Source organism: Polypterus senegalus, chromosome 2 (genome assembly GCF_016835505.1).
Source record: "Polypterus senegalus isolate Bchr_013 chromosome 2, ASM1683550v1, whole genome shotgun sequence".
Taxonomy (NCBI): Eukaryota; Metazoa; Chordata; class Cladistia; order Polypteriformes; family Polypteridae; genus Polypterus; species Polypterus senegalus.
In genome coordinates, this window is record NC_053155.1 from 106,390,041 (window position 1) to 106,414,310 (window position 24,270).

A 24,270-nucleotide genomic window follows, 5' to 3' on the forward strand; every position below is an offset into this window, starting at 1 on the left:
CCTCCATTTTTTTATTTTATTCACCTGCCAGTCTGGGGCACCCCTAGGTGGTAAATGGGGCTTTGGTTTCGCAGGGAGGCAGGCACTCTCCCCCAAGAGAGCATACGGAGTCCCTTTTGCCTCCCCCCTCCAGGGCAGCCCAATTCTGTGAGCCCCACCCGCACACTCCTTGGCCTCTCCAGATGGCCTAGTTATGAGTGCCGGGAGCGGAGCCCGCACCGGGTCACGCCGAACCACGGGGCACCCTCCCCGCCTGAATACTCAGCCCCGGTACGCTCCCACCTGGGTATACTGCAAGTCCTGTCCCCTTCTCTTCCGGGACTTCTCCATCCTGCCGACTACGCCACTGTCACAAGAACGAGAAACAATCAGCACTGAAGTGCATTCAACCGAGTCCAGTACAAGGCTGAGGAAACAAAGGAAAAGGGGCAGGTTTTAAAGGGGGAGACAGGAAGTGAGGTCATATGGATCTGGCACGTGGTCTTCCACCATTGGTTCATAGCCGGAGGTGGCCTTATAGTTATTTCCTGATTAATGGGCAGCAAGAATTGCTTCTCGGAGATCTTTCCTTATATCTTTCCTCCTTGGCATTGTCTTAACACACACATGAATGCTCCAGACCAGCAAACTGCCAGATCTTCTGCTTTTATAGAGGTGTTTACATTTTCTGATGTTCATTTAATGAAGTGCATTTGATTAGCAGCACTTGGTTTCTACTTACCCTATTAATTCCTACAGAAACAGTAAGGGTGAACTTAATTTTTCACACACGGCTTCTGTATTTTGTCTTAGTTTGTCTTCAATTAAAATTACACAGTGTACAGTAATATGTTGTGTTATTGTTCATCTGTCGTTATATTTACCTAATTGTAAGACCTGCTGAGGACCAGCTGATTTTTTTTTTATTATGTCCTGATACGTTAAAACCTTAGAACTGAAAGAGGATGTACTGTCTTTTTCACTTGACTGTATATGTTAATTATTTAAAAGCAAGTTATGAGATGCAAAAGAAGATAATATCCCAGTAACAAATTTGAACTCGGTTACATTTTACCAGGTTTATTTTTCCACTTTAACAACTAAAAATAAGAATGTGTGTGTGTGTGTGTGTGTGTGTGTGTGTGTGTGTGTGTGTGTGTGTGTGTATTCGGATGTGATAAATGTAAGACAGTGTTTCCTGCTTTGGCTCTTCAGCCTGTCGCACCTCTGCCAGTGCCGTCAGCTGCATGGTCATCAGCTAGAAACTGCCGGTCACAAATGTTTTGCCCCTTAGACCAGTACATCTCCCAGCAGGGGTCCAGTGACATCCTGGGTTACGTCTCCCAGCTACCCCCTGCAGCTGCCTTCACTGGGGTGTTGACCCCCATCCAATGTCTTTCCTCTGCAGCCAAAGCCAGTTAGCTCCCTTTCTCTTTTTCCTCTCCCAGTGCCTTTATGGCTTTCCTCAAGCTTGAGTGTCTTACAAAAGTCTTTTTGACTAATTCTTTAGTTTTAGTGAATAACAAATCCTGCACTGAAATTGTGTCCTCTGTATTTTTATGTGACATTGTCATGGGGGGGAATGATATGTCCGAGTCACTATTTATCCCCCTACTTACATGATTAATGGAACTATTTTACTTGATCTTTTGAATTTGACAAGCACACCAATATGTTCAGAGATATAGATTTGTATAACTAGAATTCAAGGTAAAAGAATAAAAGAAATTCTAAAGTATTGTACCCTAAATTTAGTGCAATGTACATTTTAAATGATTTATAAAAATGTTTCAAATGATTTTTATTGCTAGGAATCACAGATTTTGCTCATCCTGTTGCTCTCGATCAAGAGCATCTAAAGGATGTGGTATCTCAGCTGAAACATTCTCCTGCCGGCCTTGACTCTATTTTCAGACGTACAGTGCCTTGGGGTGTAGCATATCATCATGCTGGTAAGTCTTTATAATAGGTGAAAAAGCATAAGTTAATTTTTTGTAGTTATCGTTTTTTTCCAAAGTAAAAATGGCAATAAACTGTGTAACAAGTATTTTTAGAGATTATTTTTGAAAATAAGTCTTCCAATAATCAAGAAGAAGTCGTATACCAGAATGATAAATGTGTATTTGTTAAAATTCTTTAAATCATGGTTACTCCTTTCATTCCATCGTGGGGTACAGCAGGTGCATGTTTTCATTCAAGCCAACACCTGCTTTGAACTGAAAGTCTTATCTTAACTAAAAATATGCTTATTTACAGCATTAAACCTTGATTCTGTTAGTACATTGGAAGCAAGCAAATATTATCCCTTGTGAGACTTGCCCGGACACCACCAGTCGGAGACCACATCTTTATAAAGTTCGCACATTTATTTAACATAAATAAATACAGTCCCGAAACACCAGACAATGCATAAAGCAATAATCACCCAATAATCCTTCTTTCTCTCAGTCCTTGGCTGCCAGTCTCCTCCTGGGAGCTTCGTCCTGCTCCCTCTCCCGACTTTAGCTCCCCGACTGTTAGGAGGCGGGCCCTTTTATTCCCGCCCAGATGCACTCCAGGTGGCTCAAAACGAACTTCCGGCAGCACTTCCTAGTGTGGCGGAAGTGCTGCCCTTTGCCCCGGAAGCTCTCTGTCCCTGGCAGGTTCCTCCGCCATCTTGCCAAGTGTGGCGGAAATAAAGTTCTCCCAGGTTCTAGAAGGCTTAAGGCGCCCCCTGGCGGTGGCCACGGGTCCCAATGAGTTGGAATGTCTCTCTCCGGTCCCTCCAGGCATCCCAGCCAGGTAAGAACCCCAGACATCTGTGACACCCATTATATATATATAAAAAAGGTGATGAAGCTGATCTAAGTAATTGTAGGCCCGTAGCCTGAATTTGCAACATGGGTAATGGAAGCAATTATTAAGGAAAAGACTGGGGAACAAATAAGAACTGGTGTGCTACTGAGCAGTTCATATCAGTTCAAATGGGGCAGATCAGGTTTCAGTAATATGATGGGATTCTATCAGGAAGCAACAAAACCATACAGTATGATCAGAGGTGCATATAATATTATTTCTTTGGATTTACAGAAATCTTTGCTAGAGTACCTTATGAGCGTTTAGTCATTAAATTAAAGCAGTGGGAACTCAATATGTGTAAAACTGACTTAAGCACAGAGAACAATGGGTTATGGTGAGAAGAATCTTTTTCAGGATTAGGTGATGTTAAAAGTGGTGTCGCTCAGGATAAAATTTAATGTACACAAATGTAAGGTATTACATAGGAAGTAAAAATGTTAGTTTTTTATATACATTGGGAGTTTTGCATTTTGAAATGTACCCCTTATAAGATGGGCCTAGTATTGTACAATGTACAATAACAGAAGCCACTAAGAAGGCAGATAGGATGTCATGTAGCACAATGTGTAGTGTATAAGTTCAGGGAAGTTATGTTTAAACTGGTCTCATTACTGTAGAAGCACTAGACAAAGTATAGAAAAGAGTGACTAGGCTAATTCTAGGACTGCAAAGTATGAAGAAAGGTTGAGTGAGTTAAAACTCATGAAAGGAATTAATATGGTGGATCTCATTTGTTACTTTTAAGTTCTTCAACAAGAACTTGGGGACATAGTTGAAAACTTGTTAAGAGTAGATTTCATGCAAATGATTGAAAGTTTTTGTTTTATTTCCCACAAAGAAAACTGTGGACACATGGAATATAATATACTATACTATTATATAGTAGTGTGGTAGAGTGTTACTTTAAGAACTTCCATATCTTGATGTTATTTTTGAATAAATAGGCAAATAGTATTAACATGTTTTGGTGGTCTGAATGACCTGTTCTCATCAAAATTGTTATGTTGTTCTAATTACAGAATTATACATTTATATCTACTTTTTACAGGAATTTTAAAAAGTGTGATTGCATTTTCCAGTACTTGGATTTTTGCTGTATTACTTATGTTGATATTCTCAACCTATTTAGCCTGTTGACCCTAGTAATTTCACAGGTATAAATGTTATGGAAATAGCACCTGTGCCCTCTGCTTGCCAACCATCATAAAAATAGAGTTTAAGCTAGTGGACTCATCACTGTCAACATGCAGACGGTGTACAGAAGCCATTAAGAAGGCTAACAGGATGGAAGGTTATATAGCACAACATACAAGTGGAGGATAAGTCAAAGAAAGTTATGCTTAGATTTTATAATTCACTATCAGGGCCTCACCTGCAGTACTGTGTACAATTTTGGTTTCCACATTACATTACAAAAAAGACATAGCAGTACTAGAAAAAGTCAAGAAAAGAGTGAATGGACTGATTCTAGGATTGTGGTTTATGAGCTATGAGGAAAGATGAACCATTTCAGTTTAAGCAAACTGAGATTAAAATGTGACATTATTGATTTTTTTTTTTTTTTAAATTAAGAAAGGAATTCGTACATTTGGCTGTTATTTTAAAGTGAGTTCAACAAGAACATAAGAACACTTGGACACTAGTTAAGGGTAAATTTCACATAAATATTGGATAGCTTTTCTTTACACAAAGAATAAATTACCAAGCAGTAAGGTGGAGAGTGGGACTTTTAAGGATATTCAGAATTTGATATGATGTTCTTTTGGAGAAATTAGGTGGATGGGATTTGCAATCTCAGACCCCCGTGACCCTGTAGTTAGGTTAAATATAGTGGGTTGGATAATGGATGGATGGATTTGCAATCTTTGTTGAGGCGAATTTATTGTTTTTGTCAATTTTCCAATGTTCTAAAAGTGAAATAAAAGTGCAAAAGTGATAATGTCTACTGAATTATATGGAAATATAATACAATCTTCATATTGAAGTTTCTTTTTGATATCAAAAATGTGAATAGGGAAAAGGCCAGTTAGGGACATGATGACGGAATTAGAAGCTGCAGTTATTAATTCAGATAGTGAGTGTTAACAAAGAATAGACGCAGGTCCAAATAAGAGAAGTGGATACTTTATTCTCATTGATGCTTGTGTGATCATTAGCAAGAAAACACAAAATATAAAATAATTAACTTTTTAGAAAAAAACGTGAAACAGCAAAATCTTAAAAAGAGAAATCAAAAGACTGTAGCCTAGTCATACACATTTGTTAACTTCCTTTAAAAATTTGAATCTGCCAAATTATGAAGGTAGATCCTGGCAAATAATATCTTATGTAATTAAGATGGGTATCCAATTAAAGTTGACTAAAATGTGTAATAGATTTTCTTTTTTATAGCCAATGGGGTTTGGCTGTCTTATGAATTTTGCTGGATTTTATCTTATATTTGAAAAATCTTGTTTGGATATTTATGCACTTACAAATGCTACTTTTAGGTAATTATAGTACAGTAATTGTAAATGTAAAAGCCGAAATGTTAACCTTATAGAAGCAACCTTTGGAAAGGATTTAAAAGTTTTATTGATAAGGCATTCTCCTTTTCTAAGTAATGTGCAAAATCAAGGGATCTTTGCTGATACTCAATAAAGCATTAGCGAGATCACATCAGGAGTGCTTGTATGCAAGTTTAGTTTCTGTGCTTCACAAAAGACATTAGAGGGCATTCTCTACTTTGAATTCTAAGGGAATTAAACCTTAGTCTTAAACAGAGAAGGCAGTGAGGCGACTTAATCCTGGTCATCAGACATCACAAGGTCATTAGTAGAATTAATGCAGTCTGGAAAGGATATTAAGTATTGGTTACCCAAACAAGCTTGTTAGATTTAATGGTCTTCTGATATTTGTCAAACTTATGCTGTTATGTTATTATTAGTTAAGTAGCTACTTACTTTTATCACCAGAAAGCTTTTCAACTGTGGCTGTGGTCATTTTTTTGGAATATTTTTTGCAATTGTTTTACACGAAAAGGTTTACCACAAAATTACAGTGTAAAGTTAGCATGGTCAATTTAATAGAATACAGTTGGATGCAAAAGTTTGGGCAACCTTGTTAATAGTCATTATTTTCCTGTATAAATCATTGGTTGTTGTCAGTTAAATATATCATATAGGAGACACACACAGTGATATTTGAGAAGTGAAATGAAGTTTATTGGATTTACAGAAAGTGTGCAATAATTGTTCAAACAAAATCAGGCAGGTGCATAAATTTGGGCACCACAAAAAAGAAATGAAATCAATATTTAGTAGTGGAGAAAAGGCTTCCTCTGCATCACTCTCGCATACAGCATCTCCTTGTGTAAAGTGCGCCGAATGGTTGAACGATGCACAGTGACTCCATCTGCTGCAAGATGATGTTGTAGGTCTTTGGTGCTGGTCTGTGGGTTGACTCTGACTGTTCTCACCATTCGTCACTTCTGTCTATCTAAAATCTTTCTTGGTCTGCCACTTCGAGCCTTAACTTGAACTGAGCCTGTGGTCTTCCATTTCCTCAATATGTTCCTAACTGTGGAAACAGACAGCTTAAATCTCTGGGACAGCTTTCTGTATCCTTCCCCTAAACCATGATTGTGAACAATCTTTGTCTTCGGGTCATTTGAGAGTTGTTTTGTGACCCCCATGTTGCTACTCTTCAGAGAAAATTAAAGGAGGAGGGAAACTTACAATTGACCCCCTTAAATACTCTTTCTCATTTTAGGATTCACCTGTGTATGTAGGTCAGGGGTCACTGAGCTTACCAAGCCAGTTTGATTTCCAATAATTAGTTCTAAAAGTTTTGGAATCAATAAAATGACAACGGTGCCCAAATTTATGCACCTGCCTGATTTTTTTATCGTAACAACCAACGATTTATACAGGAAAATAATTACTATTAACAAGGTTGCTCAAACTTTTGCATCCCACTGTAAATGTACATTTTTCAATTTTCATTTTACATATCCTGTAGGTGAAATGTTAACGTACTATGTGTACTTCTTTTATCATAATAAAAGATGTAATACAAAAACGTAATAATAAACGAGTATACAGTGGCAAAATTAAAATTATACTTAAAAATAATCTTTATTTTCTTCAATCCAAAGGACTTACTTTTGAAGAAAGGGATATTGTGGAAGGAGCTTTCCGCCAGGGCTACATAAAGGTTCTGGCTGCTACATCTACGCTTTCTTCAGGAGTAAACTTACCTGCCCGCAGGGTCATCCTTCGTACTCCCGTTTTTAATGGACGTTTACTTGATGTTATGACTTATAAACAAATGGCTGGCAGAGCTGGCCGTAAAGGTGTGGACACTATGGGTAAGTTCAGATGTAACCGTTTTATTTATTTATTTATTTATTTTGGTTTGTTTTTCCCTCACTATTGGTGACAACAATGTTGTGAAAAAGTACATACAGTAGATGCCTTATAGCCCATCTCAGGTTTGTTTAACAATAGTACAATTCAAATTTTTTCTTTATATTTTAAAACTGCACATTAATGATTGCAATCAGTGATTGCATCATTAAGCATTTTTTAAGTTTATCTCTCATATTAATCTGTTTATACATTACAGAATATTTTGTTGCTATTTTACTCATTCTTTCCAAAATATAATACTTTACTGAAGAAGTATTCAATTTTATACAAATTTCCATGACACTTTTAGGTGTATTTTTCATTAGTTTGTTTGACTTCACTTTTTTTTTCAATTATTAGTGGTTAACAATAAGGATTTAAATGAAAAAATGCAAGGATTATTCTGTTTTAGATATAAATCATGTTCCTTCATTTTACACATTCTTCTTTGTTTTCTGAAAACTTGATATAACTTTTTTTCTTTTCAAGAAATGTTTTTCAGGATTGTTTTGTTTTGTTTAGATTTTGTTCATCTATAACACATTTATAGTTTAATTTCAAAAGTTATTCTTTTCTGCATTTATTAGATTTTATGCCATTACCTAATTATTATGCATTTATCTAAAGTGATTTACTGATATATATCAATTTAGGGGAGAGTCTCCTGGTTTGCAAGAGTTCTGAGAAGTCAAAAGGGGTTAGCCTGTTGCAAGGATCACTTAATCCAGTCCATAGTTGTCTTATTAAGCAGAAAGGAGATGGAGTAACAACAAGTATGCTTCGAGCAATTCTTGAGGTGAGTTGAGTTGAACAGGCTTGAAAATTTGGGATACTTTTTTTTTTTTTTTAATGTAAGTATTGTAATTTACCTTATTGCAATGTGAGGTTAACTTCATGGTTTGTAGGACATTGGCTTTCTCCCTTCTCTATTATGGCAAATTGTAGAGAACCATTACCACTTTTACTGGATACAAAGGTGATAAGGTTACTTAGCAGCCAATTATGCTGGAAAAATGCATGACTGCATCTTTGTATATAAGCATACTGTATGTAGTGTGTGTGTGTATATAGATAGATATTTGTACTATGTTATATTAAATAGATTGATAGATTAAATAGATAAATAAATATTTAATAGAGAGGACAAAGAATAAAGGATTGGTAGCCGAGAATGGGATTCCCATTTAATGAAAACTTTATAAATAGTTCCTTGTAAGGACAGGTAATTGTCATGGTCTATTATTTACGCTTTTTTAGGTTGGTCGTGAAGGTGCAGTATTGGCTCCTTCAAATGCGGCCCTTGAATAAACACCAGCTTTTGGTTTACTTCTCTTTTATTTAGTAGAAGGGGCAAAGCAGAAATGACATCAGTGGTCATTGGTAGTTTCTTCATTTAGTTTGGAGTTTATAAATATATGAAGTCCAATGCCTTAGCTACAATTAAATTAAAACTGTGTGTCATCTTGAGACTTTGCAAGATCCCCCCGCGTACTTTATTTAATGAGAAAAATGTTGTATACTGGGCTTTCATATTTTATAGGCAAACATATTCTTTCAAATAGTACGTGTAATAGATAACATGGAGCCATACAGTTGAAAGTTCTAGTTTAAGACAGATTTTGAACAAGTGTACTACATTTTAACACTGAAATATTATTAGTGTTTACAGAAGACTGCACTACTGTTCTTTTTTGCCATTTTATTGCCTTGATTTTTGAACAGGTACATTTCTCAGGAGGAATCTAGTTATCTTTATATATTCTTTTATAAATATAACATTTTGATTTTCAATTTTGTGTGCATCCCTCAATGCTCCAATTTCAGTATTGTGATAACCATACAGTATTACATATAGGTAAAAGCCAGTTCATTTAGTGTACATATCCAGACAAACTGCCATCACATACCTGTCATATCTAAAAGGCCCACTGGAAGGATACTCCTAGTAAACTAAGGGCAGACTGGAGAGATTGTATTTCTGCTGCTGAGGAGTGGCAAAAAATTCTTTATTGCTGGGCACTGTTGTTGGGGAAAGCTAAGTTTGTTGCTATCCTGATCAGGAGAGCATATTGGAAATATAAAATATGCAGACACCTCTCTTTTTAAAAATCACAGTTTTATTTGTTGTACTATTATTACCGTTAAGAGGGAGTCAAAATCAGAACTATATTCTCACCACTGAGAATCCTGGAACGAGCAAGAAAGACTGCAGTACTTAGTGTTGAATTTGAAAGAGATGTCTCCTGGCTGTGAGGCATGTGGACAGCAAGCAACCTGCAAATGTCTTTGTGGAAATTTGTTTAACTCTTTGAGGGTTGAATATATTTTCCAAAAAAAAACGATGGCTTCACACAGAAATCAACATAAAACATCTGTTGCTGCATGCTGTGGCTGCCAGTTTGCTAAGAATGTGCGGCAGCCTTGCTGCCTGGCTGCCTTTGTGTGGCTGGGACAGCAGCAGCGGCAGTCACGGTCGCAGTGCATTACAATCTGATTTTTAAGTGGAAGTCCTCCCTGCCGAACATTGTCAGTAGCACGACTAGCTGGGGACCGATCAGCTGAAGCTGGAACCTCACATTCGTTTTCAATCACTTCTATCAAAATCTGAGTCTGACAAGTCATAGTCCAGTTCAGAGATAATAGGCAAGACGTCATCCGTGGAGTATTTTGCTTTTCATATTCGCTTTGATCGCTCGCCAGATGTCAGTGCCATTTTTGCCGTTGTGTGCGCCTTGCTACTCACGTGAGCGCATGGAATGTCAGTCAAATCAATGAATCTAACTTTCCTTCTAGTAATGAGAGTCCAACATAACGGATGGTTTTGTCACAGTTTACAGTTGATTACCATCATCAACTCCTCCTTTTGGCAAAAGTCGACATCAGCCCTGAAAGAGTTAAGTTTTGGTTAGTGTACATTAGTAAAATATGTTATGATGTGATTTTATTATGTTTCTTTCAAGTTTGATGACCATAATTGATATAGAATATTTGGTAAATGCTATACTTTTACATTATTGTCATATACAAGATGCAGTTAAGTTGTCTATAAAGTATTATTACTAATAATTGAAAATGATTGCAACTGGCTTAGAATTGCCCTCAACAGAGTTTGTGATAGCAAGAGAGAAAGGCACACAGGTGCTACTGCCTCTCTTGCTCTCATTTTGTAGTCAAACATATTGCAGTGATTGTTTACGGTTTTATGTTAGTTATGTCATTCTGTGATTTTTTTTTTTTTTTTGCACGTATTGCAAATTTCTTAAAGTAATATCTTATGACTGTGCATTAATAGTGTGAATTATATTTGTAATTTTTTTTTTACTTGTACAGCTGTATGTATACGTTTAACTCTGACAATCTAAAGCAAGAAAAATATTTGTTTATACTTTGTTCATATTTATTGCCAGATCATTAGCAATGAGATTAAGCTCAAGTAGTTTTATCAATTCCTTTGACCACAGCCTAGTGATACAGACTGAGACATTAAGTGCATTGAATTTCATGTCAGAGCATTAAGAGGAAAATAAAGCAAAATATTTAAATGTATTTATAGCTATGTTTTTTTTTTTTTTTTTTAAAAAAGGCTTTGACTAATATTTCAACAAATACAGTATATGCCTGCATATAAATTTGATTGTGTTAAAGTCTGCCAGGGTTATGTTTTTATTTAGTATTATTTTAAAACAACATAACATTCTGAAACCTACTTAATCCATGTCAGGGCCACAGAGAACCCGAGCCTACACCATTAACCTAGATAGTGTGCTAGTGTTATTTTTAAGTACAGCTAAAAGGTTAACCAATATATTTAAAACATTTGCATTAAATGTTGAAGAAAAATTCTAATGAAACTTTTTAGTCAATAAGCAGTCCATCATTTAATTGTAAATTTAGCATTACAGTCATTCTTGTATGAATGGAAATAGGCTTTGTTGTATTGAATAACTTTATTTTCTCAGATAATAGTTAGTGGAGTAGCTTCTACGCCAGAAGATGTAAAAATGTATGCATCTTGCACACTGCTGGCAGTTTCTTTATCTGAAGAAAACAGCACATCAAATTCTGAAGTGGAAATGACAACAAAAAGTGTTCGAGAAGGGGCAATTGAAGCATGCATTGAATGGCTTATAGAAAATGAATTCATCCATCTCCAAGAAGGGGAAAAGGAAAACAAAAGTGAGTTTTAGGAAAGCTTGTTACATATTTGTTTTGGTGCATTCACACATAATGCAAAACATGCCTACTGTAATTGGCCTATCTGTCTATTTGTCTCTTTATCTGCATGAAACAGTTTTGTTTCCAGTGGAAATTTGGCTCACTTATTGTTCAAGGAAATTTGTTCATACGATTTTAAATATAGTGTACTGTGCAAAGTTTTGAAGTTTGAAAATCTCCCTTAGAAAAGCATTGACAAATTTTCAAGCATGTCTTTCTTAAAATCAAGAAACATTCTAGGTGACTTCAATTACAGATTAGTTTACTGTTTCAAATTTACCTTGAGAGAGGTAAATGCAACTTGTGTATTTTTTTTTTATAATTTCTAAATTCAGTAGTCGCTCTGTGGTGACACACAAACCTCTGTCACAGCAGCTCACTTCTCATAGCAGGTAATTGACATCATGTTTGTGAGCATAAAACTTAAAAATACTAGCAACTTATGTAGAAATGAATGAAAGTGGAAACACACCCCATAGTTGTGGTTTGGTGACATATTATACATATAGTGAATAACCATTTACTCAGGATTTCTATTATACTAAAATAGTCTCACAGCTACATTATCTGCAGATCATAATAATTGAGTTTTTTTTGACATAGTAATTTATTGGTAAAGGGCCACAATGATCTACTATCCATCATGGTTGGATGCAGCCATCAGTTTTAATGGGAGACTTCAACACAAATGTTTAATGTCTACCGAGTCCTTCTTTGAAAGGCTGTAGACCCTCAGTAACTCAACAACCATCATTAGTATGTCCGTTGATGCTGTTTGCATCATCTACTGTCTATTAAAGCTGTTTCAGCTGCCACAAGCTTATTTGGACTGTTTTAACATTTTCATGTATTCTACTATTACATATATACTATTATCTTCTATATTCACTGCTATTTTTGAACATGGCTCACCATTACAGGAATTTTTAATAAGCAAAATTGTGATAACTAACTTTCAAAACAGTGAAATAAGACTAAACATACCTGAATGTCACATTGTCTTACTTGTTTAAATTAGAGGATAGCCATTATTCTGGTAGGTACATTTCCAATAAAATTTGATACAAATGAGAAAATAGCCTTCTGAAATAAAGACAAGTGCAGTATACAGAGATTTCACAAGGTAGATTAAATTTAACAAAGCAAAGAGAGGTGCACTTAATTGTTTTCACAGTTTTGTCCCATGTATATTTAAACACACACACACATATATATATATATATATATATATATATATATATATATATATATATATATATATATATATATATATATATATATATATATATATATATATATACACACACATACACATACAGTGGATACAGAAAGTATTCAGACCTCCTTCAATTTTTCACTTTTTGTTATATTGCAGCCATTTGCTAAAATCATTTAAAAAAATTTTTTTCCTCATTAATGTACACACAGCACCCCATATTGACAGACAAAAAAAGAATTTTTGAAATTGTTGCAGATTTATTAAAAAAGAAAAATGGAAATATCACATGGTCCGAAGTATTCAGACCCTTTGCTCAGTATTTAGTAGAAGCACCCTTTTGAGCTAATACAGCCATAAGTCTTCTTGGGAAAGATGCAACAAGTTTTTCACACCTGGATTTGGGGATCCTCTGCCATTCCTCCTTACAGATCCTCTTCAGTTCTGTCAGGTTGGATGGTATACGTTGGTGGACAGCAATTTTTAGGTCTCTCCAGAGATGCTCAATTGGGTTTAAGTCAGGGCTCTGGCTGGGCCATTCAAGAACAGTCACAGAGTTGTTGTGAAGCCACTCCTTCATTATTTTAGCTGTGTGCTTAGGGTCATTGTCTTGTTGGAAGGCAAACCTTCGGCCCAATCTGAGGTCCTTAGCACTCTGGAGAAGGTTTTTGTCCAGGATATCCCTGTACTTGGCCGCATTCATCTTTCCCTCGATTGCAACCTGTCGTCCTGGCCCTGCAGCTGAAAAACACCCCCACAGCATGATGCTGCCACCACCATGCTACACTGTGGGGACTGTATTGGACAAGTGATGAGCAGTGCCTGGTTGTCTTCACACATACCGCTTAGAATTAAGGCCAAAAAGTTCTATCTTGGTCTCATCAGACCAGAGAATCTTATTTCTCACCATCTCAGAGTCCTTCAGGTGTCTTTTAGCAAATTCCATGCGGGCTGTCATGTGTCTTGCCTCTCCTCAGTGTGTGGAGACAACCAGTTACTGTATATGTGTATATATATATATATATATATATATATATATATATATATATATATATATATATATATATATATATATATATATATATATATATATATATAAACAAATTAGTGGTTTGATTTACTGTTAACATTGGTAGAGCTTTTTTGCTAATGACATTTAAATATTTGATTTTTTTTTTTTTTTTTTGCAGTTCTTTTTTATCATCCAACGCAGCTTGGTGCAGCTACTCTCTCCTCCTCCTTGTCTCCACCGGAAACCCTTAGTATATTTGCAGATCTTCAGAGGGCAATGAAAGGTTTTGTTTTAGAATGTGACCTTCATATTTTGTATCTGGTATGTAAAAGAATAAAATGAGTTCAATTTTTAATGAATTTAGGGACTAAATGTTAGATGTGTATTACAGTTACATTTACTCCCTTTAAAATTCCATTATGTCACGTTAAATAGGGGAAGGTGTTACTTTGAGATTACTGTTTTTAGCATGTTAATTTGTTCTTTGTTTATGCAATTAAATTTTGTTGACTTCCATTTTATGTTTAGATATAGTTTTGAATGTGAGCTACAATAACAAATAATAGAACACTCCAGATTGTTTGATTTGTAAGTGCATTCATAGTTGATAGTCTTGTGAAGCATTGATAACCAATTTCCATCCATTTATTAAGTATAGAGTCTCAAACCTTTTGGAAAAGAAAAGCTCTTTATGTATTTTGATGTACCTGGCTGAAAGATGATTTTTTTTTTACATGTACTGTACACATCTTCTCCTTTTGAAGTAAAATCACGTATTTTTGCCCATGATAACAAGAAAGTCCAGATTCAATCAGTTTGTTTTAATATCCACTTCAATAAAATATTTCATTCATAACTGAGCTCTTCTGAAACAGTTGGTTATAACATGACGTGAGGCACAGTGGGCATTAGTTTGTTCCTTAGCTCTAGTCAGTAAAGAAGAATAATAAAGAAGTCTCCGTTGTTTTCCTTCTTCAAACTATATCACAGGGTTTGCTGTCACAACCATTTCAATATTTCTTTTATTAACATTTATTCTTTCATACTGGGAAAACTGAGAACTGGCAGTTGAAATTTGATCAAAAATGTTTTTAAATAAATGTAAATATTTTTGCACATTATTTTGAGTGAAATACTTCTGTGTTCAAGTTGCATGGCCCTTGATCAAATTTTCTTTCAGATGTAATCTTTTTTACTTTGTTTAAATTTGTCACAGATTTTGAAAAATAACCACTAGATATTCACCACAACAAGGCCAAATTTTTGGTTCTTAAGAGAAAGCAGATGATCTGGCCAGTTTCATTGATCGGTTTCCATTCTGAGAGCACCTAATAACATAAAAGATGACATACACACATTTTATTTATTGATTGTATTTGCAAGTGATATGTTTGTGACTGCAACAGAGACAATATAATTTCACATGAATCCAATTACCTTTAAAACCAGTTTATTTTGCATTTTTACATAAAATTTACATTTATTTATTTGACTGTCTCCTTTATCCAAAGCAACTTACAGCATTTGAGATACAATTGATTACATTTCTTTTGTTTTTCCAATTGCAGCACAGACCGATGAAGTGACTTGCTCAGGGTCACACAGTGTCAGTGGTGGGATATGAATTGCAGAACTTCATGGTTTGAAGTCCAAAGTCTTAACCACTGTGCCACACTGCCTGAAATTCTTTTACTTATTGGCAAACAGAAAAACAATAGATTAATTACAATCACAGTATATCCTGCTGTTCACAATACTTAGATTTTTTTTTTAATATAAAATGTCTCATGCACAATTGGAACACATTCATTATTCCTGGAATTATATAAGAGACTGCATTTGTGTATTTATTCAGTAATCTATTGAAGGGACAGGTTATAGAAGACCACTATATAGAGACATTGTATTTTGTACATTGTTTTTTTTGTACCCTGGTTTTCCTGGGTTAACTGAATGTGGTGTAGCAGGTACTTTATAGCCCTGTAAAAAAACAGTATAGTCCTAAACTATGCTAATACCAGTAAGGCAATGGGTCTTATTTATGCAGGTTAATAACTAAACCTTGTGTAGGGGTGCTGCTCAAAAGAAGGATAAGTGAAGGGAAATTTGTAAAGTTTGGAAAACTAGATAAGAAATAATAGTAGATATGACAAAAAATTCTTAAATGTACAGAAACCAGCAGCTAGATTTTCTTTATCTCATACATTCTTATGATACATTCACATATTCTGTAAATTCTGTATTAAAAAATCAGAAACAAGTATATAGTCATAAATATTGTTTTTGCAGACATATGCTGTCTCCTTATTTTTGCAGGTCACTCCAGTATATGAAGAATGGACTTCAATTGATTGGTACCAGTTTTTTTGTTTGTGGGAACATTTGCCAAGCTCCATGAAGCGTGTTGCAGAATTAGTAGGAATTGAAGAAGGCTTTTTAGCTCGATCTGTTCGAGGAAAAATAATAGCTAAAACAGATAAACAGCGCAGACAAATGGCCATCCATAAAAGGTAGGGTGCGTGCAGTGTGTCTAAACATACCAACACAGAATATGAAGTAATCCAATTAGACATATGTTTATTGTGGTGGTGGTTTTTTTTTTTCGGGAGCATGGTTCCAATAAGTATTCTCAAATCCGCTTAATCAAAGTCTCAGAGGATTGATACTTATCCAAACAACACTGCACAAGACGGGTAACAGCCTGTAGTTGGGTACCTGCCTGTCACAGTACACATTCATGTACACACCAGTACTCACACTCAGAATGTTCCTAATGTGTAAACTTCATTTAACTTAAAAGTTGTATCATTTCTCTTTTGGATATGGTAGAAAAACTTGGCAAAGTCCACATGGACATTGTCTGTCAGTGGATTAACTTTTTTAAAATGAATAAAAACATTTGTCTGAAGTTTGGTTAAAAATGAAACTTGTTGGATGCTTATTTTTTATTTAAATATTATACAGCATTCATGTAGTAATTTGCTTGGAAAGTCTTATATTGATTCAACATATGCAATTTGTTTTTCCACTTTCTTTGTTGGATGATATTTTTATCTGGAACATTTATAATTACCTGAGAATAGTTTAAGAGGTGTATCTTAAGATATAAGCCAGTCTTCCCATGATTAAGAGGCATATAGATAGCTGCCATTAAACTTACATTTACATGTGACATGTCTTCGGTTGATGAAGATTGCCATAGGCAGTTATGCAAGTGGCTATTTTTTATGAAGAAAAACCACCCATCAGTCCGGTTTCCTAACCCGCTCAGCCAAGAAGGGTCGTGGAGCAGCTACAGTTTTCCCCAAGAATCATAGGGTGCAAGGCAGCAACTACACCTGAACAGTGTGCCAGTTCATCACAGAGTGACCATACATGTGCTCACTAGGGCAAATTTAGCAATGCCAGTTCACCTAACCAGTACGTCTTTGGACACGTGGGAGGAAACCCCCATTAACAGGAGCAGAATACCTGAGATTTGAATGCTGGTTTCCTTACTGCAAGGCTATCACTGTGCCACTGTGCAGGCCTGTTTATGAAGAAAATGTAATATAAACTGCAAATATCATGTGACTTACTGTAAGTGTACATAAACATGCTTAGAACAACCCCATAGCCTTTTTTGCCCTATAATTTTGCTCAGTTTTAGAGACATATACTATTTTTTGTTTCATTTTTAGGGGTAAAATGTATAGTTTTTCCTCAAAGACATAGTGTGCTGATTGGCAATTTTTTTGATGGGGATTTTTTTTTTTGCTAGCAATGGTAATATATAATAATGTATTATTTGTATTCATTTTCAGAGCATTATGTAACATCCATTTATCTAAGATTCTTTTAGTTTTAAATAATATATTTATTTGAGCAAGTATTGTAAGCACTTGGTAATTGTTATCACGTTTAGACATCTTCTTTGTTTTTTGCCAAAATTTAATCTTCCTAAATTCTTATGGTAGCCATATATTTTATATCCTCTTGGTTTTTTTCATAATTAGTCTGACAATTAAAATTCTAATTATGCCTGTAAACAAATCACTTGTTGTCATAACTAATTTTTTTAAGTCCCTAAAGCCTCTAAACATCTATCCCTTTTCAAAACTGCTTATTCAGTTCAAGATCACATTTGTGTACACATTAATACTGTGAAGTTCTCTTGAGCAGGTACTGTTAGTGTCTGTCATTAGTTCCGGCATACTGTAGCGTCTTTTACTATAGCAAATAACTAAAATGGACAGAACATTTCCTACTGATTGCTGACCTGTAAATAACAGAACTGTTGTGAACTGCTAGTTTGAAGTATGACGTAATTCATTCTTTTAGATTTCTTTCAATGAAAAAAATAAGAGTAAGATGAGGCAATATGTTGCACCATGTATTAGACTAATTATTAAAAGTCAGATTACCTACAATGAAAATCTGCAAGAATTACATCACAGATATTGCCGTCTGCTCCTCTAAATCTCCCAGATTCTGTAGATGGGCCGCTGGGTGTTTTATACCTCAGTCCCTGTCTATTTAGATTATTGCTTGTTTTGCTGCTCTTTCTGTGTTTAATGGAATCTCCAAATCTTTATAGAAGACATTTTCCAGAGTTGCTGTAATCATATTGTGTTCTGAGAATTTTCAGAGGTTTTAGTTTCCTGGATTTGCACTGTGTTTATAGTTTGCTGCTTTTCTCTGCATTTGTTTCAATTACTTTGAGAAAGGTCTGTTGGAATTAGGTTTATTCTTGATTCTGTCCAATAGATGAATGTTTGTCTTGTGTACTTTGAAAGCAATACTTCATGCCATGTTTTTGCCTTTTTTCCCCACCATACCAGATTTTTCACAAGTTTGGTGTTGTTAGATCTCATAAGTGAAGTTCCCCTAGAGACAATTACAAAGAAGTACAGTTGTACCAGGGGACAGCTTCAGTCACTGCAACAGTCGTCTGGCATGTATGCAGGTAAGATAAATATTTTAAGCAACAACATAGTAATTAAAATATTTTTGCTTTTATTTAAGTAAATTTAGCATATGAGGATATATTCAATCTTGTAGTAGTGTATTATGAGTTTCTACATTCATATATCCATTTACTGCACCAGTTTAATCCTATTGAGTACTTGCCTATTATGGCAGCATAGGGACAAAGCCATGCACCAACTTTAGAAGGGGCACAAATCTTCCACCGGCGGACACTATATGACTTTTGATGACTATTCATCAATAACACACCCACCCAAGAGGATGCCATAATAATGTACAATTGTGATGATTAATAATTAATAAGATAATCACCCAGAAAGATGCCATAATAATGTAGGATTTGGTAAAGTATTCTAAACTTGGTTAATTATTTATCAATTTTGCCTTCAGCAGTTCCAGTAATCATGGAGCGCAAACGCTAATATCGGCATGGTTTCTTTGCAGCTTCTGTTGTAAAGCATTTTCGTAAAGCATTCATCTCCATTAAGCTGCCCTGTGGGACATCCTGAGAATTTGCGGGATCCCCTCAAGGTTGCTGGATATCATGGCTGGCCTGTACACTGTGAGCGCTGTGCAGAGTGGAAGCAGAACCTCTGTGTTTTACCCTTTTGATTCTAGAGTTCATCAGGGTTGTGTTCTTGCTTCTACTCTGTTCAATGCTTGCATGGACTTGGTGTTGGGCAAGGTTGTGGGGTTCAGTGGCTGTGGGGCATCTGTTGGTGAAGAAAGATTCACTGATCTTGACTTTGCTGATGATGCTGTGATCTTTGTGGAATCAATGGAGGCACTGATCAGAGCGCTCGAGAGACTGAGCAAGAAGTCTTGAGTGTTTGGGTTTGTGAGCATCCTGGGTAAAAACCAAGATCCAGACCTATAATTACTTCTTAGGCACAGCCATCAGCAGTGTGTCTGTCTGCAAAGATTGTGTCGACCTTATCAGGAGGTTTACTTACTTTGGGCCTGTGAAATTCATGTCTCTGGTGACTCTTCCTATTAAGTCAGTAGAACGATAGGGAGAGCATTGTGCGTTGTGAAGTCGCTGGAAAGGGGTGTGTGGCGCTCTAGATATCTATGCAAAAGGACAAAGGTCCAAGTCTTTAGAGTCCTGGTGCTTCCTGTCTTGCTATATGGCTGTGAGACATGGATGTTCTGTGACCTGAGATGAGCACTGGACTTCTTTGGTATTCTGTCTCTTCAGAGAATCCTTGGGTAGAGCTGGTTTGACTTTGTGTCAAATGAGCGGTTGCTCACAGAGTCATGAATGAAATGAGACACATTACCTGTATTGTGAGGGAGCGTCAGTTATGGCACTATGGCCATGTGACACGATTCTCCGAGGGTGATCCAGTTCGCAGGATCATCATTGTTGAGGACCCAAGTGACACTATGATGGTCATTAAGTCTCTAGATTAAGTACACTGTATAGAAACGTAATTGCCAGATCCAAATTAAATTGAACTAATAGCATCCAATCCAAATATGACTACAGTGTGATGTTCTTGAATAAAATATTCCTCATATATAGTAAATGTTTTGGATTAGTCAGATGCAAAAGCATTTCTTCTAACTTAGATGCCAGTTTTATGATGGGTATGATTCGTTAAGGCATTTTATTTCCAGAGCTTTCTTGTTTTCAAATGACAAGAAAAAAATATGCATTTTTGACGGAGTAGACTTCAAGCCCAAAACATCTAATAAGGCCACATTTGTACCAAAAAGGGTGCTTTATTCACAGGATAAACAAAGGAAACGAGGGGAATGCAAAATGGTAAGAAACTAATCACCCTAGTTCACCTCTGGGCTTTTACAACCACAAACCACCTTACAGACCTTGTCCTCTTAATACTTTAGCCTATGTCATCAGTTTAGGAAGTACAAGGGGCTTTTAAGCTTCCTGGATCAGGAATGGTCCAACTTCTAGCATGCTTCCTAAACCCCACATCTTCCTTAAAGGCCAAGACCAACCTCAGAACATTTTTTCATTGTAATGATAGCGTGGGAGCCACATAATAGCCTGGGAGACTGTTCAGCTATGGTTTGTGGTCCCTCAATTTTTTTGTACTCACATCTAGGCCCTGGGAGTAATTAGCTGTTGGGCTCAAGGCTATTATATTGAGGACATTCAGAGTTTTTCCTGATTTGTCACAATATGAGCATAGATAGATTAATGGGCATGCAAATTTTAAATTTATTAAAAATCAAGTACTGGAATTTTCATTTGAAATTTTATATTATTTCTTTTTACAAATTTGTTCGCTTCAATTTTTGAAACAAATGCCAGTGTCTTCTGTGACTTTTATAATATGATGACTTACATGGTCTTTTTAGTGAAACAGCAGGACCACTCCACTAACATATAGCAGTGAGGGCAACTTGTGTCAGTGCCAGCGATTCAAAATACATTGCATTTCATTCATATAGTATACCTGTACATGATAGCAGGATGTCAGTTATGGCAGTGGTTTTAAATTAATGTTTCATTTTTAGGTTAGTGTGTTCTCAAAGTAACAGCCCAACACCCCCCACCCCTCACCTTCTTCAACTTAAAATCAATTTTGACACACCATATGGTGCAGTTGCTAAGTCACTGAAGTTTAAACAACAAGATTACTGATCCAGTTTCCACCTCCAACTTATTGTGAAGAAATCATGTGGACCACTTGTACTGCAATTATACAAAAGAAATACAAATAGTTATAATATCCTGTTATCTTTTAATTTGTCATGAGAAATATTATCTGATTATCATTTTTCATGTGAATTAAGTTTGAAAATACAGTATTTTTAGACAGGTTTCATTATTTTCCTACTTTTATCTGTTTTGCAGAACTACATTATCAAATGATAATTGGTATTTTCAGATCACATATGTCCTATAAGCATCCAATAATTTTAACAACATCAAAGTAGCCATCTTTTGCTGAATTAACAGCCAAACTGTGGTAACGCTTTTGAATCAGAATGCCAGTCACTCTGTGCAAGTCACCAACTCTAGACCATCACACTTCCTCCTTCAAGTTATTCAGTTGGTGTTGCACACTGAGGAAGCATCATTTGACCAACTCGGCAGCATTCAAACACCCTGCTTGATGAACCAAAAATTTCAAATTTTGATTAATTGGTCCATAAAACTTTCTTCTTGTCAGCAGTAATCCACAGCTGATATTTTAAGGCCCTATTTTGCCCTTTAAGGAATGGCTTTCTTTCTTCCAATCTCTCTGTCAGACCCGCAGCACAAGGTCTCTTCTTCACAGCAGAACTTTTTCACCCACTGTTAAGCTGGCCTTGAAGCTGTTATGCTGTGAGGTACCTATCATGCAAGCTGGTGAGCCTCAGAAACCTTCTGATTGGGTTGTGTTATTGTGTATGCCAGATCTCTTTCTATCAAGAGTTTCTTCCAGTTTATAATTGCCCTTGTATTGTGTAGGACACCATACTCACTGACACTTTGATTTTCTTTGCAATTTCTCTAAATGAAAGTACTGAACTTATAAGGGTAATAATGATCTGTCTCATTTCATTTGTGAATTGTCATCTTCTTGCCATTATCACTGGAATTTACAACTTTCGACAGTGTAATGTTTCCCAACCAGTACTTCAGAGGGTATAGTAACATAATGTGTTTCACCTCTGCCTTAAGACAGACGGAGGGTTTTGAAGTAATGAACCGGTGGGACACCTCTGCAAATTGTTTGCTTCTACTTGAAAGGCTTAATGTAATAGCTGCAGAACATCTGTAGGTTGTAACCTGTTTATTGAATAAGAAAGTCCATTTGTCATACTCTGAAATTTCCTTTTTTCAGTTTTTCTACTCTAAGCTTTAAATTTAAACCTCTGGCAGTATACCGCTTACCTTTTCACCATTTTTGGTTATTCATTCCATTTCAAATGATTAAATTTGAAGAAAAATTGAGGTGTTCTAGACCTTTTGAGCAGTACTGTATGAGTGTAGGCTTCATTTATAATTAACATTGGGACACTTTTAATTTCTTGTAAATGTAATAATCTTATTTCCTTTAAAGACAGATTTGTGTAGGATTTCTGTTACTGATTAATTTCTAATATTTGTGTGTTTAAATATGATGTTTTTCTTTTTGTTAATGAAGGAAGATAAAATTAATGTTGATGGAAACTGCATTTCATACCATTAATATGGAATTTTAATTAATTTATGCATATTTGCTGTAGTGCACTTTTTCCAACCCTTTTCATAAAAAAAACTCTACAGTTAAATAAAATAAAAGTTGAGGTTGAGTTGAGCGGTTGAGAGAGTACAAAATATAAAGAAAGATGGTTCAAACACGAAAAAGGAAAATGCAACCAACCCAATGGAGAATCAAGTATAAAAGCGTAAATAACAAGAAAATGTAACCAAAATAATACAAAGGACAACATGAATCTAAATCTTTTTCTTTTTTTTACTGATTGAATCTAAACGGTAATAGTTTCCCTTCTTAAAATGATTAGCACCAATCAATTTGTGTTGTTATTTGATCAGAGTATATGTTAGTGGACAATATACTATTTTTAATTTTTTATTAAATTTGAGATTTTGGTTTTGTTTGTATCAGTGTTTTCAATGTGGCTTCATAAAATAACATAAAACTGTTATTAAAATAATACTAATGGCAGAAAGCATTGCAAAAACATTTTTATTTAAGAAGATTGCTATGTGCATTTTGTGCATAAACATGCAGATAAAATAAGCTGTCTTAAATTATATATATTGGCATAAGAGAGAGTTAATTTGAAGTGTTTGTTTGGACTTTTAATTGTTTAACTACAGTATCTTTGATTCAGAGACTTTTACTAAGTGTATTATTTTATATTTATCATGACTGGCTTTTCTAATTAATAGTGGAAAATAGTTGAACAGATATATTTGAAACAAATTTAAAAGAGGGGAGAAACAGATCCATGTATTTAAAAAATAAAAAAAAAATGTTATTCTTGTCTCAGATAGGGCTAAGGATTTGTGTGACTACTGTATTGGCCTGTAAGGATTATTTACACAAATGAAGACAGCCACAAGCACCAGTTTAAAGACTATATAGTATTACTGATGTTTGCCAATTGTATCTAAAATAATTATCTCCACTTCACAAACATCTTTAGTTATTTATATGACACAGCTGTTAAAGTAATAAAAGTTTATGTGGCATAGTTCATTTTTCTCTGTTTCTGTAGGATGAAAGTGCACATTTTAGTGGTTTTGCAGAAATGTAATTTAAGAGGATGGGATGCATTACCTTGAAATCAAGCTCTGAAACTTTATTAAAAGAGAAACCTTACTCAAGTTAAAAGTGACAATAATTACTAATGTTATATTCTTGTATTAATAGGTATGGTGACAGTTTTCTGTAATCGTCTAGGGTGGCATAACATGGAGTTACTTTTATCACAGTTCCAGAGTCGACTTAACTTTGGCATTCAGAGAGAGCTATGTGACCTTGTTAGGATTTCGCTTTTAAATGCTCAAAGAGCAAGAGCACTCTACAATGCAGGATTCATTACTGTTTCTGAGGTGGCCAGAGCAAGCATTATGGATGTGGAAGCTGCATTAAAAAAAGCAGTTCCATTTAAAAGGTAATTTATAGAAAGAAGGTTTATGTTTCGTTCCTATTGTTAGAAGATTATTTTATAGAAGAAAGGAC

The 24,270-nt window shown here is 35.3% G+C and overlaps 1 protein-coding gene across 2 annotated transcripts in view; it reads left to right on the top strand.

Moving 5' to 3' along the window:
• Nucleotides 1-24,270, top strand: part of polq (polymerase (DNA directed), theta) — a 90,722-nt gene that overhangs the window by 34,666 nt on the left and 31,786 nt on the right. For both annotated transcript variants that reach the window (XM_039744325.1, XM_039744324.1), the window contains exons 10-17: nucleotides 1,791-1,931; nucleotides 6,953-7,165; nucleotides 7,859-8,001; nucleotides 11,165-11,381; nucleotides 13,827-13,969; nucleotides 15,965-16,158; nucleotides 18,469-18,593; nucleotides 23,959-24,202. In XM_039744325.1, coding sequence (XP_039600259.1) covers nucleotides 1,791-1,931; nucleotides 6,953-7,165; nucleotides 7,859-8,001; nucleotides 11,165-11,381; nucleotides 13,827-13,969; nucleotides 15,965-16,158; nucleotides 18,469-18,593; nucleotides 23,959-24,202 — 1,420 coding nt within the window. The remainder of the gene's footprint in view (nucleotides 1-1,790; nucleotides 1,932-6,952; nucleotides 7,166-7,858; nucleotides 8,002-11,164; nucleotides 11,382-13,826; nucleotides 13,970-15,964; nucleotides 16,159-18,468; nucleotides 18,594-23,958; nucleotides 24,203-24,270) is intronic.